The 13786-nt window shown below is 47.3% G+C and overlaps 1 protein-coding gene across 2 annotated transcripts in view; it reads left to right on the top strand.

Annotated features, from left to right (window-relative positions):
• The window catches only part of CLIC4 (chloride intracellular channel 4), a 90186-nt gene extending 81090 nt beyond the window's left edge, over nucleotides 1–9096 (top strand). For both annotated transcript variants that reach the window (XM_043992780.1, XM_043992781.1), the window contains exons 5-6: nucleotides 6105–6286; nucleotides 7554–9096. In XM_043992780.1, coding sequence (XP_043848715.1) covers nucleotides 6105–6286; nucleotides 7554–7718 — 347 coding nt within the window. In that variant the 3' untranslated portion in view covers nucleotides 7719–9096. The remainder of the gene's footprint in view (nucleotides 1–6104; nucleotides 6287–7553) is intronic.
• Nucleotides 9097–13786: the final 4690 nt, after the last annotated feature.

The raw sequence follows: 13786 nt of genomic DNA, 5'->3' as shown, positions 1-13786 counted from the left end.
GAGTCGGACCAGCTGATTTCCAAGGTCCTTCCAGCTCTAAATTCTGGGCGCAGAAAAAATAGGTCCCATCTTAATATATTGGTTCTTAAACCTCAGTTTCCTGATTTTACCTCCCATTCTTCTTCTAAGGCCCCTGGCATGGGAAATGTTGTTGGTCAGAACAGACTCAGATCAGCTCTTTTTGTCTTAGGCTATAAATACTTGGCTCCATCCAGAGGATGCGCTAATTAAGGGCCCTCAGTGCAAGCTTCTGGTGGGATGCTGGAGAGGGTCCACAGAAAACATCAGGGCTGACCCCCAGGAGTGAAGGGCTGCTTTTTAAAGTAAAGTTGGCCCTGCCACTTGGCAGTATTGGGCCCTAGGCCACTCTGTGGGTAGGCAGACATCTAGGGGAGCTGGACACTTCTTGTCCTGATTATTAAGTAGGGGCCATTCATTTTAGGACTTCTCAGTTGGGGGATTGAAGCTCAACCTTTTTTATCTGGGATTTAAGACATCTATTTTGTGAAATGTTTTCCTGCAATTAGAAGAAAAGGAAGGTGCTTCTGGAGGCCAGGCCTCATTCCCACTCACTAAACTTGCTCTAATAGCAGTTTGGGTTTGACTCATTTGTTGACTAGCGTGTGCTGACGATCCAGCAGCCACCTCTGTGAGCCTTCTCCCGCTCACTGGGCTCACCCACCGTGCTGCTACCATGTCAGGCCCCTTGCGTGGGCTTGGCAAAAGATCCAGAGCTGGTTTCCCTGTAGCCGCTGTCCCCTTCTCTTCTGTTAGACTCCAAGGCAGGGGACCTGGCTCTCATTCCCAGCATTGTTACTGACTAGAACTTGGGAGCACATACATGGGACCTCCATTTCCAGGAGGAGGCTTTGCTAAGATGACCTTGAGTTAAAAAAATTTCTATGATTCTGTTCGTTCTTGGTTGAAATTCCCACTGTTCAGCCTTCCCTTTTTCACATCTTAATTACTTTCTCTGACCACTGGAATTTTAAAACAGTATTTATGGTTTGGAGGGTAGTTGAATTTCAGCTGATACTGACGAAGAAAGCCTTTTCCCCTCTTTAGAAACAATTGTCTTTTTGTGTGTCTTTGGGGGAAGGTGGCAGGAAGTGACCCGTGTGACTGTACTTTCTTATTAATTTGCTGCTACCTGAAGTAGATGGGCCACCTTGGCTGGCCTCACGGCCATGAGTGCATGGAGAGCCAGCACAATGGGCCGCCCAGTGCGGGCTTTAGAGACCTGTATATTAAATTACCTATTGGTAAGTAAGAGTGCCCGTTGCTAAGTAACAGCCCACCGTGGGGACCTGTTAAGTGCAGGGAGACTTGAGCAAACAATCTGCCAGCTCACTCTGGAGTGTATGGGTCTCCCTGGTGGACTTTTGTTTGGAGGCCTCTCTTCTCTAAAATGCAATTAAGATCCTTTTATGAGCTGGGCGATCCAGGATTTCCCAGAGCCACCCCCCTTCACCAAGCACCATCTGAAGGATGCCCTGCATGTCCGTAGAGCCTGAGGGTGTCCTGGAGAGCTGTCCTGAAAAGAGACCCTAAGGGGCAGCTAGGTGGCACAGTGGATAGAGCACTGGCCCTGGAGTCAGGAGGACCTGAGTTCAAATCCGGCCTCAGACACTTAACACTTACTGGCTATGTGACCCTGGGCAAGTCACTTAACCCCAATTGCCCCCCACACACACACACACAAAGAGACCCTAAGACCTTAACACATGAAGCCTTGTCTGTGCCTCAGAGAAAGATGCCTAGCTTTTGTAGGATGCTCTGTAAACTAGTAAAGGGCTTCCCTCCTGGGTTCAAATCCTGCCTCTGGCCCTTTCACCTCTCGATGTTCATCATCTGTAAAATGAAGGTATCAGACTGGAGGGCCTTGGAGGGACATCTGGGTTCCAACCCAAGGAGGCTGTCTTCCTATGGAGTGCCCTGCCTGGTTACCCCAAGACACAGCAGACCTAGGGCTTCACCCCTGAGCTTCTGACTCCAGGGCAGGGACTCTAGGACACGATCCTGGGCCCCTCGGCCGTGGCACCAAGTAGCTCTTCTCACACGAGGCCCAACTCTGAGTGATTTAGTAGATATTTACCAGGCCCGGGAGGGTCAGTGACTTGTTACTATATGCCCCTGGGCCAATGGGCTCCTGAGGCAGAAACAGAAGTGACAGGACTTAGGAAAAACTCAATCAAACAAATGTCTTATGATGGTTCATCATGCCCACAGGTTGCCTGGGTGTTAGAGAAAAACAGACCTCTTGGGTCTAACATTCAAGGCTTTCTTTCTACATTTCCCCTCCCCTCTGCCCCATGTCTTGTCTTATGCCACACAACCCTGCTTCATGCTCTCTGTCTTCCAGCCCCAGTGAATTAGAAGCTGTTGTTCCAACTTGACATTCCCCCTCCATGCCTTGGCCCAGATTCGTTCTTGAATACTCTCCTTCCTTGGCTCAGGTGGTTTTTTTTGTTTGTTTTTAAATCATAAAAGTATTTTATTATTTTCCAGTTACATGTAAGATAGTTTTCAACATTTGTTTTTATAAGATTTGGAGTTCCAAATTTTTCTTCCTCCCTCCCTTCCCTCCCCAAGACAGAAAGCAATCTGATATAGGTTATATATGTACAATCACATTAAACATATTTCTGCATTAGCCGTGTTGTGAAAGAAGAATCAGAACAAAAGGGGAAAACCTCAAAAAACAAAACAAAACAAAAGTAGAAACACTATGGTTCAATCTGCATTCAGATTCCACGGTTCTTTTTTTCTGGATGTGGAGAACGTTTTCCATCATGAGTCCTTTGGAATTGTCTTGGATCATTGCACTGCTGAGAAGAGACAAGTCTATCACAGTTGATCATCACACAATGTTCTCCTGGTTCTGCTCACTTCACTCAGCATCGGCCCACTTAAGTTTTCTGGGTTTTCCTGAAATCTGCCTGCTAATCATTTCTTACAGCACAATAGTATTCCATTACATTCATATACCACAACTTGTTCAACCATTCCCCAATTGATGGGCATTCCCTCTATTTCCAATTCTTTGCCACCACAAAGAGAGCTGCTATAAATATTTTTGTACATGTGGGTCCTTTTCCCTTTTTTATGATCTCTTTGGGATACAGACCTAGTAGTGGTATTACTGGGTCAAAGGGTATGCACAGCCCCATAGCCCTTTGGGCATTGTTCCAAATTGCTCTCCAGAATGGTTGGAGCAGTTCACAACTCCACCAGCAATGTATTAGTGTTCCAGTTTTTCCACACCTCCAACATTTATTATTTTCCTTTGTTGTCATATTATTGGTTCAGATTTTCTGAACACTTTTCTTCCTTCCTGTTGTTGCCTTTGTCCAGCTTTTCCTGACCTTCCCCTATCCCCTGGTTCCTGGGAAAGTCTCCTCTCCTTAGATATCGTTGCTACAATGGTTTTCTTGGCTTTCTCCTTGGCCCTCATCTTTCTCAACTTTTGATTATCTTGAGATTACATGTATCCCAACAAGTAGAATGTAAGCTCCCTGAGGGCAAGGACTGCCTTAGTTTTGTATTGTATCTCTGCAACCGAGCATGATGCCTTGTATATACTAGGTGCTTAATAAATGTTTGTTGGAGAAGAGTTTTGAAACGAGATCATGGAATCTTATTGAAGGGTAAGCCCTCTCTGGGCTGGTTTAGATGTGTCTTTGCCTGGAAGCAAGGAAAAGTACCAATGTTATGATTTAGGAATAGATACTGGGGTTTATTTAGCACCCCCTTATTTTACAGAGGAGAAAACTCGTCTAGAGAAGGTAAAGTGACCAAGTCACCAGGTAATAAATGGTAGGTCCAAGATTTGAATCCGTGTCCTCTCACTTCCGCCACATGACTAGGCACTCCCTCTGAGCCAGACTCGATGCCGAGCTCTGAGGATACCAAGAAAGGCAGAGGGCACTACTCAGGGAGCTGACTGGTCACTCAGGCTCTGTCTCCTACTTGGGAGGCCTCTGGCTGCCCCCTGGGACGTTGGCCACTGTTTGGGAGGCTCTTTAGTCAGGAAACCTGCCTGAAGTAGGTGTGGCACTGCATGTAGGGGCCACAACTCCTCCCCTCCAACTTTTGAGGTAGCTTCTTCTGGAGGGACGTGGCACTGCCCGGGCAGCTGGGGAAGCAGCCATACGCAGTGTTCCCACCATTGTGATGCCTGGCCTTTAAAAAGGTGGTCCATCCTTGCCCTTCATTCTTCAAAACAAAATCGAATGCTGGTGAAGTGGGTGGGGGGAGCCTTGTTTTCCAAGTGCTTCTGTTTGTTAGGATTTATATTTATGTGAGGATTCTCATGGACTGGTGGCTGTTGGCAAGTGATCCTGTGGATCACTATAGCTCTGAAGGCTTCTCACACTGGCCGGCCTCTAGAGTGCCCACTTGTGAAGCTGTGGGCTGCAGGGGATAGAAGGCGGCCCTGGAATCAGGCCCCGCGACCCAGGCCTGCCTCGGACACAGCCTGTCCAGCCTGTCTGTGTGGTTATCCACAGCTCCCTGAGACTTTCAAGTCATAGATAGTTGTCAATTTGGAAATCCCAAGTCCAGATCGTCCTGCACCCCCATCCCAGCTGCCCACTTCATGAAATGTCCCGAGTCCAAGGCGAGTCTTAGAGTCCTGCTCTTTCTAGTACCTGGTGTCTCCCTTAGTCCCTTTAATCCCTAGTGCCCAGAGCATTGCACCCCTCAGAGCATTGATTAATTTCTTTATTCCACTTGTAAGCCCTATGGCGGGCGGGACCGGAGGGTAGCAGCAGTGAAGGGGGAGGAGGAGCCCAGGCAGAGGGAAGAACAACACTGAGCAGTCCCCATCACCCCAGCCCAACCGCCCTGTACTTTGCGCTGGGAGAGTGAGGGTTGGTTGATTTGGTGATCTCTAGCGCCCTCTGCTGCCTTTGGACAGGAAAGCTTCCTCACGCCGGTCACTTTCCTGAAGGCTGAACCGCTCCCACATACCCTTCTGCTGCCCAAGTGGGGGTGGCCTCAGGTTCCTCAGCTTTGGAAGAAGTGATTGGCCTGTTGTAAGTTCTAGAGGTGACTCAGGTCACTTTGGGGGCAGTGTTGTCAGCCAGACCCAGCCTCTCAGCAATAGCACTGGCCAAGGAGTCGAGGGGACTCCAAGGGGACCAAGCCAGGGGACTCTGAACTAGATTCTAACATCTTTAGCTCTATGTTGTTCAGTCATTTCAGTCCTGTCTTACTCCTCATAATCACATTTGGGGTTTTCTTGGCAGAGATACTAGAGTGTTTTGCCATTTCCTTTTCCAGCTCATTTTACAGATGAGGAAACTGAGGCAGACAGGGTGTAGTGACTTGCCCAGGGTCACACAGGAAGTGTCTGAAGTCAGATTTGAATTTGATTTGAATTTAAGGTCATCCTGAATCCAGGCCCAGTGTTCTAGCCCAGGGCTTCTTAAACTTTTTCTACTTGCGACCCCCTTTTGCCTGAGAAGTTTTTTGTTTTTTGTTGTTGTTGTTTTGTTTTTCTTTCTTTTGCGGGGCAATGAGGGTTAAGTGATTTACACAGGGTCACAAAACTAGTAAGTGTCAAGTGTCTGAGGCTGGATTTGAACTCAGGTCCTTCCAAATTTAGGTCTGGTGCTTTATCCACTATACCACCTAGCTGCCCCACCTGAGATGTTTCTACATAAACCTGGATGTATAGGTATATATATATATACATAAGGTTTCACTGTTGCCAAATTTTTCGAGAACCCCACATTCAGTTACATGACCCCATGTGGGATTGAGATCCAGTTTAAGAAGCTATGCAATATGGCGCCACCTTGTGTCCACTTCTAGCTCTACCAATCTATGATTCTACTCTGATTTTTTTACATTGCATATGTGGGTTGTTTGTGTTTTGTATCATGCATTTTTTATATTCTTTTTTATAAAGTCGTTTATTTTGCAAGAACATGAAGCGAGAGTGAGCCCAGCATGCTTTTAGATGCCACATGTTCGCACTCATTCCACTCTTCATGCACTGGCAGTCCCCTCTCCCAGGCTGAGCAGCGTGGCATCAGGCCATGGTGTGATTAGCTACAGAGTAATGGTCTAAAATCACACTGTTCCCTTCCCCCTTACAGCATTGGAACGGAGTCTCCTGAAAACACTGCAGAAACTGGATGACTACCTGAATTCTCCCCTTCCTGATGAGATCGACGAGAACAGCATGGAAGACATTAAGTTTTCCACCCGTAAATTCCTGGATGGCAACGAGATGACATTAGCTGACTGCAACCTGCTGCCCAAGCTGCACATTGTCAAGGTGAGCCTGCTCCATCCCATGCTGGTGCTGGGCTGGGCCCCCATCTCCCTCTGTCAGACATTGTCTATCCAGAGAACCCAGTGACGAAAATCTCCTAAGGATTAGCCTTGTCTAAAGGTGTAAAGGTTGGAGTAAGGCACACCAAATCCAGGTCTTGTCTCCATTTCATAGACGAGAAAGCCCAGTTACAGACAGTTTGGATAACTGGCTCAGAGCTGGGGCCCCTCCCGCCCCCTTCCAATACCTTCCCCACCCCCTGGAGGCCCTTCAGGAAAAGCTGGGTATCCCTCAGTCAGGAGGCCCCAAGAAGTGTTCCGGGCTGAATCCTTGTACTCATCACTGTTGTTGTTGGCAATGCTAGGGCGCTGCCCCTGGTGGATGGAGTTGAGCAAAGGAAAGGTCACCATAGTCATTTTCTGGTACTTACTGCCATGATGTAGAGAGTTTGAGTTATGGCAGGAGGTGGTCAAAAGGCCCTGAACCTTGAGTCAGAGGACCTGGATTCAAATTCTGGCTCTGCTACAGGATGACCAAGTTGCTTACCTTTCTGGACTTTGACCCTCCTCTGTAAAAGGAGGGGATAGCATTGGATGGCCCTCCAGCCCTATCCGTGAGGGCTGGGGATGAACTTGTGGACAGGGGAGCATGAAATGGAGGCCCGGCCCCCTCCCAATGGCTGTGTGGTTTAAGACAGAGCTTGACTCGACTAACCTGGGTCTTGGACTCCTCAGCCTCCAGACGGGGGGGTGGCGGGGTTGGAGGTCCCGTGCCTTGGGCTTCCTCAAGATCGGGGATGCATTTTAGCTATTTCTGTACATGTTCTCCTATGAGCCACAGGAGTAAATCTGGATTTGGGCAGAAAAAGTGGTGAGGTAGTAACTGTTACGAGCCAGCATTCAAGCTGCATCTGTGCCTCACCCTACAGTTAGATGTTCAGGGCCCTCATTTGTGCTTACCCGTGACTGGCAGAATCAAGTCTGCAGGGTCCGTAGACTCAGTACTAGACAGGGAGGAGCAACAGAAAAGTGGTTATGTGCTGATCCTTCAATACTTCAAGGACATGAGCTCAGGGGCTGGCTCCCTGATTTGGGGCTCACCCACCTCTGTACGCCTTTTTCACTTGGCCTGGCCAGCCAGAGCTTGTGCCGCCCTGGCGTGGTCCCTCCATAGGGGGGCGGTCACTGGAGGAGGGCTTCAGTGGTCTTATACAGAACATGGGAAAAGCAAATCTGCTCACTTGGGGTGTCTGTGTATTTTTGTGTTTTAGGTGGTGGCCAAAAAGTATCGCAACTTCCTTATCCCGAAGGACATGACTGGCATCTGGCGCTACTTGACCAACGCATACAGCCGGGATGAGTTCACCAACACCTGTCCTAGTGATAAGGAGGTGGAGATAGCATATAGTGATGTAGCCAAAAGACTCACTAAGTAAAGCAGCTTTGGGAGAGGGATGGCTTCCTGCCCTCCCCTGTTAACAGAACACGCTTCTTAACAGAATACCGCTCCTCTTCCTATCATGTAGAGGTCATATTTTGCATGAATATGCAGTTACTCAAAATTAGGATAAAGGGTAGACCAGGTACAGTAGCTATCAAAAATATACACTCCTACGAAGTGTTGAAGTGGTCTTTTTTGGTGTGTGTTTTTAACCCCTTTTTTTTCCTGCCCCCTCCAAATTCTGATGAGTTTGGAGACACTCCATCACAACAATGTATTCATCTGTAGGTGTTCATCATCTTTCCATGGCCCTCGCTCTTGTGCCTGTCCCCTGTGGTGACACAGAGTGATAAAGAATTGGATTTACTTTTGTTAAAGTGGTGATGGGAACTCCACAGCTCAGCCCCAAACCATTGAACCCTTGATGTGTGCTGCACAGAATCTGTGTAGATTTGGGCTTTTCTACTGTTACCCAGATTGTGCAGAAAGGTAGCACCCAGCTGGGCCCATCTCGGCTCCCTGTGTGTGTATGGAAATACTTGCTCCCAGAGAAAAAGAGCTGTTCCCAGAGTAGCTTTTTCCAGACTTTGTTTTGTAGAGACATCGTTGTTCTTCTCCCCACCAAGAGCATTGATTAATGTCTTTATTCCAGTTGTAAGCCCTCTGCCACTATGGTATACACCGACTGTTTGCAGGGAGAGCTGGTGGTGCCAGGCCTTCCCAAAGCAATGCTTCATCAGGCTTCCTGTAGCAAATTCTAACTTTGCATTTTTAGTCCCAACAACAGAACCTGATGCCATTGGTTTGGAAACAGGACTGGATTGTCCAGTTTGGTGTGAATCAAAAGGGGCAAAGAACCTTTGCTCTTTATAGGTCCTTGATGAAAATTTCTGTGAGTAGATTCACTTGGAAACTATAATCTAGGTGACACAGATATAGATACTCTGTGTGGTGATAGAAGTGCAGTGATCAGCAACGTGAGACTGAGCAGTAGAAGCTCAGAGGGACCCAAGGGAGTCTTGTATTTAGTTTGGTTTGGGGAGCATCCTGGCTGTAGGGGACCTTGCCTGAAACTCTGCAACAGACCTCCCAGCCCTGGGCCTAGGCTAGTGGAGTCCTTGATGGGAGAGAGGCCTAGTCATGGCTCTGGGGACATTATCATAGCCACTGTTGGTGTGCATAGAAGCCTGATGTGATCATGATCATGGCTCTTCTGTGAATTGTCTCGGACAGCCACCCAGAGAGAGCACGCCACCAGAGCGAATCGCCTTTCTTCCAAGTCTTCCTGAGGGATGGAGAGCAAGTGGGTTGGGGGCCAGGGAACATTTGCAGTGTTTATTAGCCCAATTAAAGCTGGTCTGAGTTCTGCTCCAGAGAATATGACTATGTTTATAAAAGATTTGGTCATGGCCTTTTGTATTTTATAAACCTTTGAAGCGCTACTTCTCCTAGGCTAGATTGGGGGGTGGGGGGGGGTTCCAACATACTGCTTAAAATGGCCACACTCACACCTTTTTATATGCTAACGTCTCATAAGCTTGGGCTTCATGGAAACAGCCTGACTCTTCTGAGTATCCTGCCTTTTCAGGGTTTGTTTTGTGCTACTTTACATACCGTGAAGTTAACTCAGCATAGGAAAATACCAACAACAAAAGGTCTGTCTCATGTCCAGCTGGCTCAGGAAGATGCCTTGGTCTCGCTTTTGTTATTAGCCCCATTGCAGATCGAACGTTGGCAAATAGGCTTGGGTTTTTCCCTGTCTCCCTGTCCATGCACAGAGACTCTTATAGTTCCAGAAGAACCAGCAGGACCCCTGTCCTTCCCATGTTCCTTGGTCAGAGGGCTGCATCTGCATTTGTACCAGGGCATGCCCACAAACCATCACCTCCCCTTGTAAGCTGTGGCATTTCCCTTCCCATGAGTCATAGGGGGTGGAGGAAAGGAGAGAGAGAGGGAGAGGAGGAGTCGTCCAAGCTGAGAGCTGATAAAGGGAGAGAAGTGGTGTCCTGGCTGCCCGGGCCAGAAGCTGTGAGTTCTTTGAACGTACTTTGGTAAACTGATCCTTGGACTCCCGCAGATGCGCTCAGCCTGTGGCCCATGGCCATAGAGAAGCCTGCCCAGCTTAGCGTAACACTGGCCGGGGCTTGTGTCCCCCTGGCGCAGCATTGGAGAGCCCAGGGTCACTTTGGTCCTGCAGAATAAGGGAGCGCAGACAGGGAAAGAGAGCCTCCTAATGCCTCGTCTTGAGTGGCTCCACCCCGGCCTTTTTCATCAGCTCTTCTCTCCCTTCTTTGTGAGAACTGACCCAACACGACTTCAGCTGGAGCCAGATTTCTCTATGGAAGAACATGGGTTTCCCCACTTAGCTCTCCATCTAAACAAGGATATTAAATAGTCCAGGAAACTTGAGTCTGTGCAAATGGATTCAAGCTGAAAAATGGAATGTTCCAGGACTGTTGTCTGTCATCCGCTTCTGTTGTGCTTGTGGCCCATCTCTGTCACCAGAGGTCTGTGGCTAAGTGCCTGGAGGATGGGAGCAGAGCCTGTACCTTGTTGTCTGGAAAGGATCAGCCCTGAGTGAAAATTGGCTTCATTGGCTCAGACAGCATAGACTGGCCCAATGGCGTAGGATGTGGCTGCCAGACTCCCCCCTTACTGGTCCCCCGACAAGTGCAGAGCCTCAGGAGAGAGTGCAGACATGGAGTGCACCTGCAGGCTCTCCCCACCTCGGTGATGCCACTTAGGGGTGAATGCCCCGGGCAGCCTACCCTCTGTCCCTGAAACATGAAAATGGTCCCGTTTGAGGCAGGGCCTCCTCCTCCTCTTCTCCTTGTTCCATCCCTGCTGTTGTCAAGTGTCCCCAGAGTTAAGGCAGTCGTTGGATCATTTATTTCCACATGGTTCATATCCGTTTAGAAACTAGCAAGAAAAAAGCAAAATTTAGAGCAAAGATGTTTATTTTGTTTTATACCTATTTTGATCCCCATCTCATCTTGTGGTTAAGTGTGCTGATGAAGCCATTTTTGTGCTATTTATAATCAGCATTTAATTCAAAGCGGCCGGTTTGCTAGGTCGTGTGTGTGCGTCAGCCCCTCCATGGCTGAGTGAGGCTCCTGCCAACAGGCTCATGTCTCAGCTCCTGCAGCCATAGCATTGGACAGAATTGGAGTATTTTCTGCAGAATTACTTGAACAGTTCAATGAAAAATGTATTGTAGTAAGTAGGCCTCTGTCTTCCTTTCTCTCTGGAACTTCTTTTACAGATATACCAGTGTACTGCTGGCAGCTATTGTTGAAAAAATAAAAATTATATTTTCACTACCAAAAAAAGGCTCTCCTTTTTCTTCCCTCTGTGGCCAGAGGAAACCCCCGCAAAACATCTACATCTTTTAAGACGTTGTTGTTTTGTGTCAAGAGCAAATGTGGGAGAAAGATCCAGTCAGCTGGGGATACCCTTTGTAATTAGTGGTGACGGGGACCAGCCAAGGGCAGGCTGAGGTCCTCGCCCAGCTCAGTGGCTGATTCTGGGACATTTCATGGAGTAACAAGTGACATTTTACAATTGGGATGTTAAAGCAACGTGTTGGAATAATCCCCTAAAGCAGTGTCACTGCTCTAAGAAGGGAGGGTAATGCCCAAGTATCTGGAGAGGCCCCGCAGGGAGGTTGTACTGGGGGCAGTCCCAACCCTCAGTAACTGTCTCTGGCTCCATCTCCTAGAGGCAGGGTAGCCCAGGATGGGAAGGACTGAAAAGAGGAGCAGAGGGAGCATTTAATAAGCATTTGCTGCACCCTGTGCAGTGAAGGGGCCAAGTTCTGGGGAAACAAGGACAGAGAAATCAAGACGGTTCCTGCCCCCCAGGAACTTACATTCTCGGGGAAAGAAGCCAGTGTGGCTGGTGGGCCACACGGGCCAGCATGGTTCAGAGCTGGTATCCCAGAAGGGAGGTGGAGACTTGGTTCTGGGCAAAAGAAGGCAAAAAAAGGTCGCTTCTCAGAGCTCGGGGCAATCGATCGGAGGGGCCAGGGAGCCGAGGCTCTGGTGCAGATGATGGCCGAAGCTGGGGAGACATCTGTGAGTGAACTCTGGGCTTGTTTACCCCACCCTGCCATGTTGTACAGTTTGGAGGCAGGCTCAGGATGCTTTTTTTTCCTCTTCTCATGTTGAATTCCCTGAAACCCCTTATCTAAGAAACTATAGCTCTGTCCGTGGAGGGATAAGTCTCTGGACTCTGGAAAATTGACAAGTAATTGTTTTCAGAGTCCAGAAAAGACCACAAGAACAGACCCGATAACTTTCTAGTTATTCATGAGGAGAGCCAGCCTTCCCACCCCCACTTCCTTTTATACATCCTTCATTCTAATGGCAGTCCTCAAATGCCAAAGCATAGGTTTTGGTGCAGAGCTTACAGATAATACCTCACTCCCCCACTAATCACTCCTATGGGAAATGAGGAAGACTGGTGAGACATCACTGATGTCAATCAGGGACCCTTCCTGTAAGAAAAGAGAAATCTAGGAAGCTAGCTTCGTTGCTGCATCCCCATGAGCAGATTCAACATTGCGTCTGTCTGCCCAGAAGATAGAGGCATGGGGCAACTAGGTGGTGCAGTGGATAAAGCACTGGCCCTGGATTCAGGAGGACCTGAGTTCAAATCCAGCCTCAGACACTTGACACTTACTAGCTGTGTGACCCTGGGCAAGTCACTTAACCCTCATTGCCACCTCCCCCACACACAAATAATAAAAATAAAAGCATAAGGTCGAGGCATGCTTCAAGAAGGAGACCTGAAGATTTAGAACATCCCTTTCTTCTAAGCCTCCTGAGGCTTTGGTTGCTTGTAAACAATGTCCTTCAATGTTTTAGGATGTGATGAGTTCTGTGCTTGGAGTGTTGGTTTTCTTTCCTGCTGTGACTACTGGTTTACCCCACCCACACACACATAACACACACATTCATTTAGAGAAGCATTTACTACAATAGGGAGAACTTGAATTGATAGTTTTCACTTTAAGAAAAATCCTATGAACCCCAAATAACCCAAATTCAGTCATGAATTTGCATTGGACCAACAATAATCTTATATTCATGTAATGCTTAAGATTTTCACTCCATTTACACTCCAATCAATGTGAATTTTTTAAGTGCTTGATACGAATACGCCAGGCACTGGAGAGACAAAGACAAATGAAACCGTTCTTTCTATCATCGAGGAGTTGACATTCTGGAGTGGGGGAGAGGGAGGAGCAACACAAAAACAAGTCAAAACAGGAACCCAGCAGGAGAAGATGGAAAAATTCCATTTAAGATAGCTGCAGAATGAACAAAATGCTTGGGAGTCTGCCTGCCAAGACAGAATGGGTATTATATGAATACAGCTACAAAAAGCTCTTTACACAAATAAAGACGAACCAGAATAATTGGAAGAATAGCAGGTGCCCATGGGTAGGCCACATCATCATAAGAAAATTGGCACAGCACTCAATGAGTCAATTTTGTCAATCAAGCTACCAAAGGACTTCATAGAGCTGAAAAAAATAAAATTATTTTACTTTTTGTAAAGGAAAAAAAAATGGACCCCCCCCCCAATAGTAGAGGTAGCAAATGATAATAACTAGTATTTATTTTTTCATCTACAATGACCTTTTTTTAAATCATAAAAGTATTTGTTATTTTCTAGTTACATGAGAGATAGTTTTCAACATTTGTTTTTTTGTTTGTTTTTCTTTTTCTTTTTTTAGTAAGGCAGTTGGGGCCAAGTGACTTGCCTAAGGTCACACAGCTAGTAAGTGTTAAGTGTTTGAGGCCGGATTTGAACTCAGGTACTCCTGACTCCAGAGCCGGTGCTCTATCCTCTGCACCACCTAGCTGCCCCTCAACATTTGTTTTTATAAGATTTCTAGTTCCAAATTTTTCTCCCTCTCCCCTCCCCAAGACAGCAAGTAATCTGATATAGGTTACATATGTACAATCACATTAAACGTATTTCTGTATTAGTCATACTGTGAAAGAAGAATCAGAACAAAAGGGAAAAAAAAGGAAAACAAAAAAAGTAGAAATAGTT

The sequence above is a fragment of the Dromiciops gliroides genome, chromosome 3, assembly GCF_019393635.1.
Source record: "Dromiciops gliroides isolate mDroGli1 chromosome 3, mDroGli1.pri, whole genome shotgun sequence".
Classification (NCBI taxonomy): domain Eukaryota; kingdom Metazoa; phylum Chordata; class Mammalia; order Microbiotheria; family Microbiotheriidae; genus Dromiciops; species Dromiciops gliroides.
The sequence above is the reverse complement of the archived record's forward strand: the minus strand, read 5'-3'. Positions and strand labels throughout refer to the sequence as shown.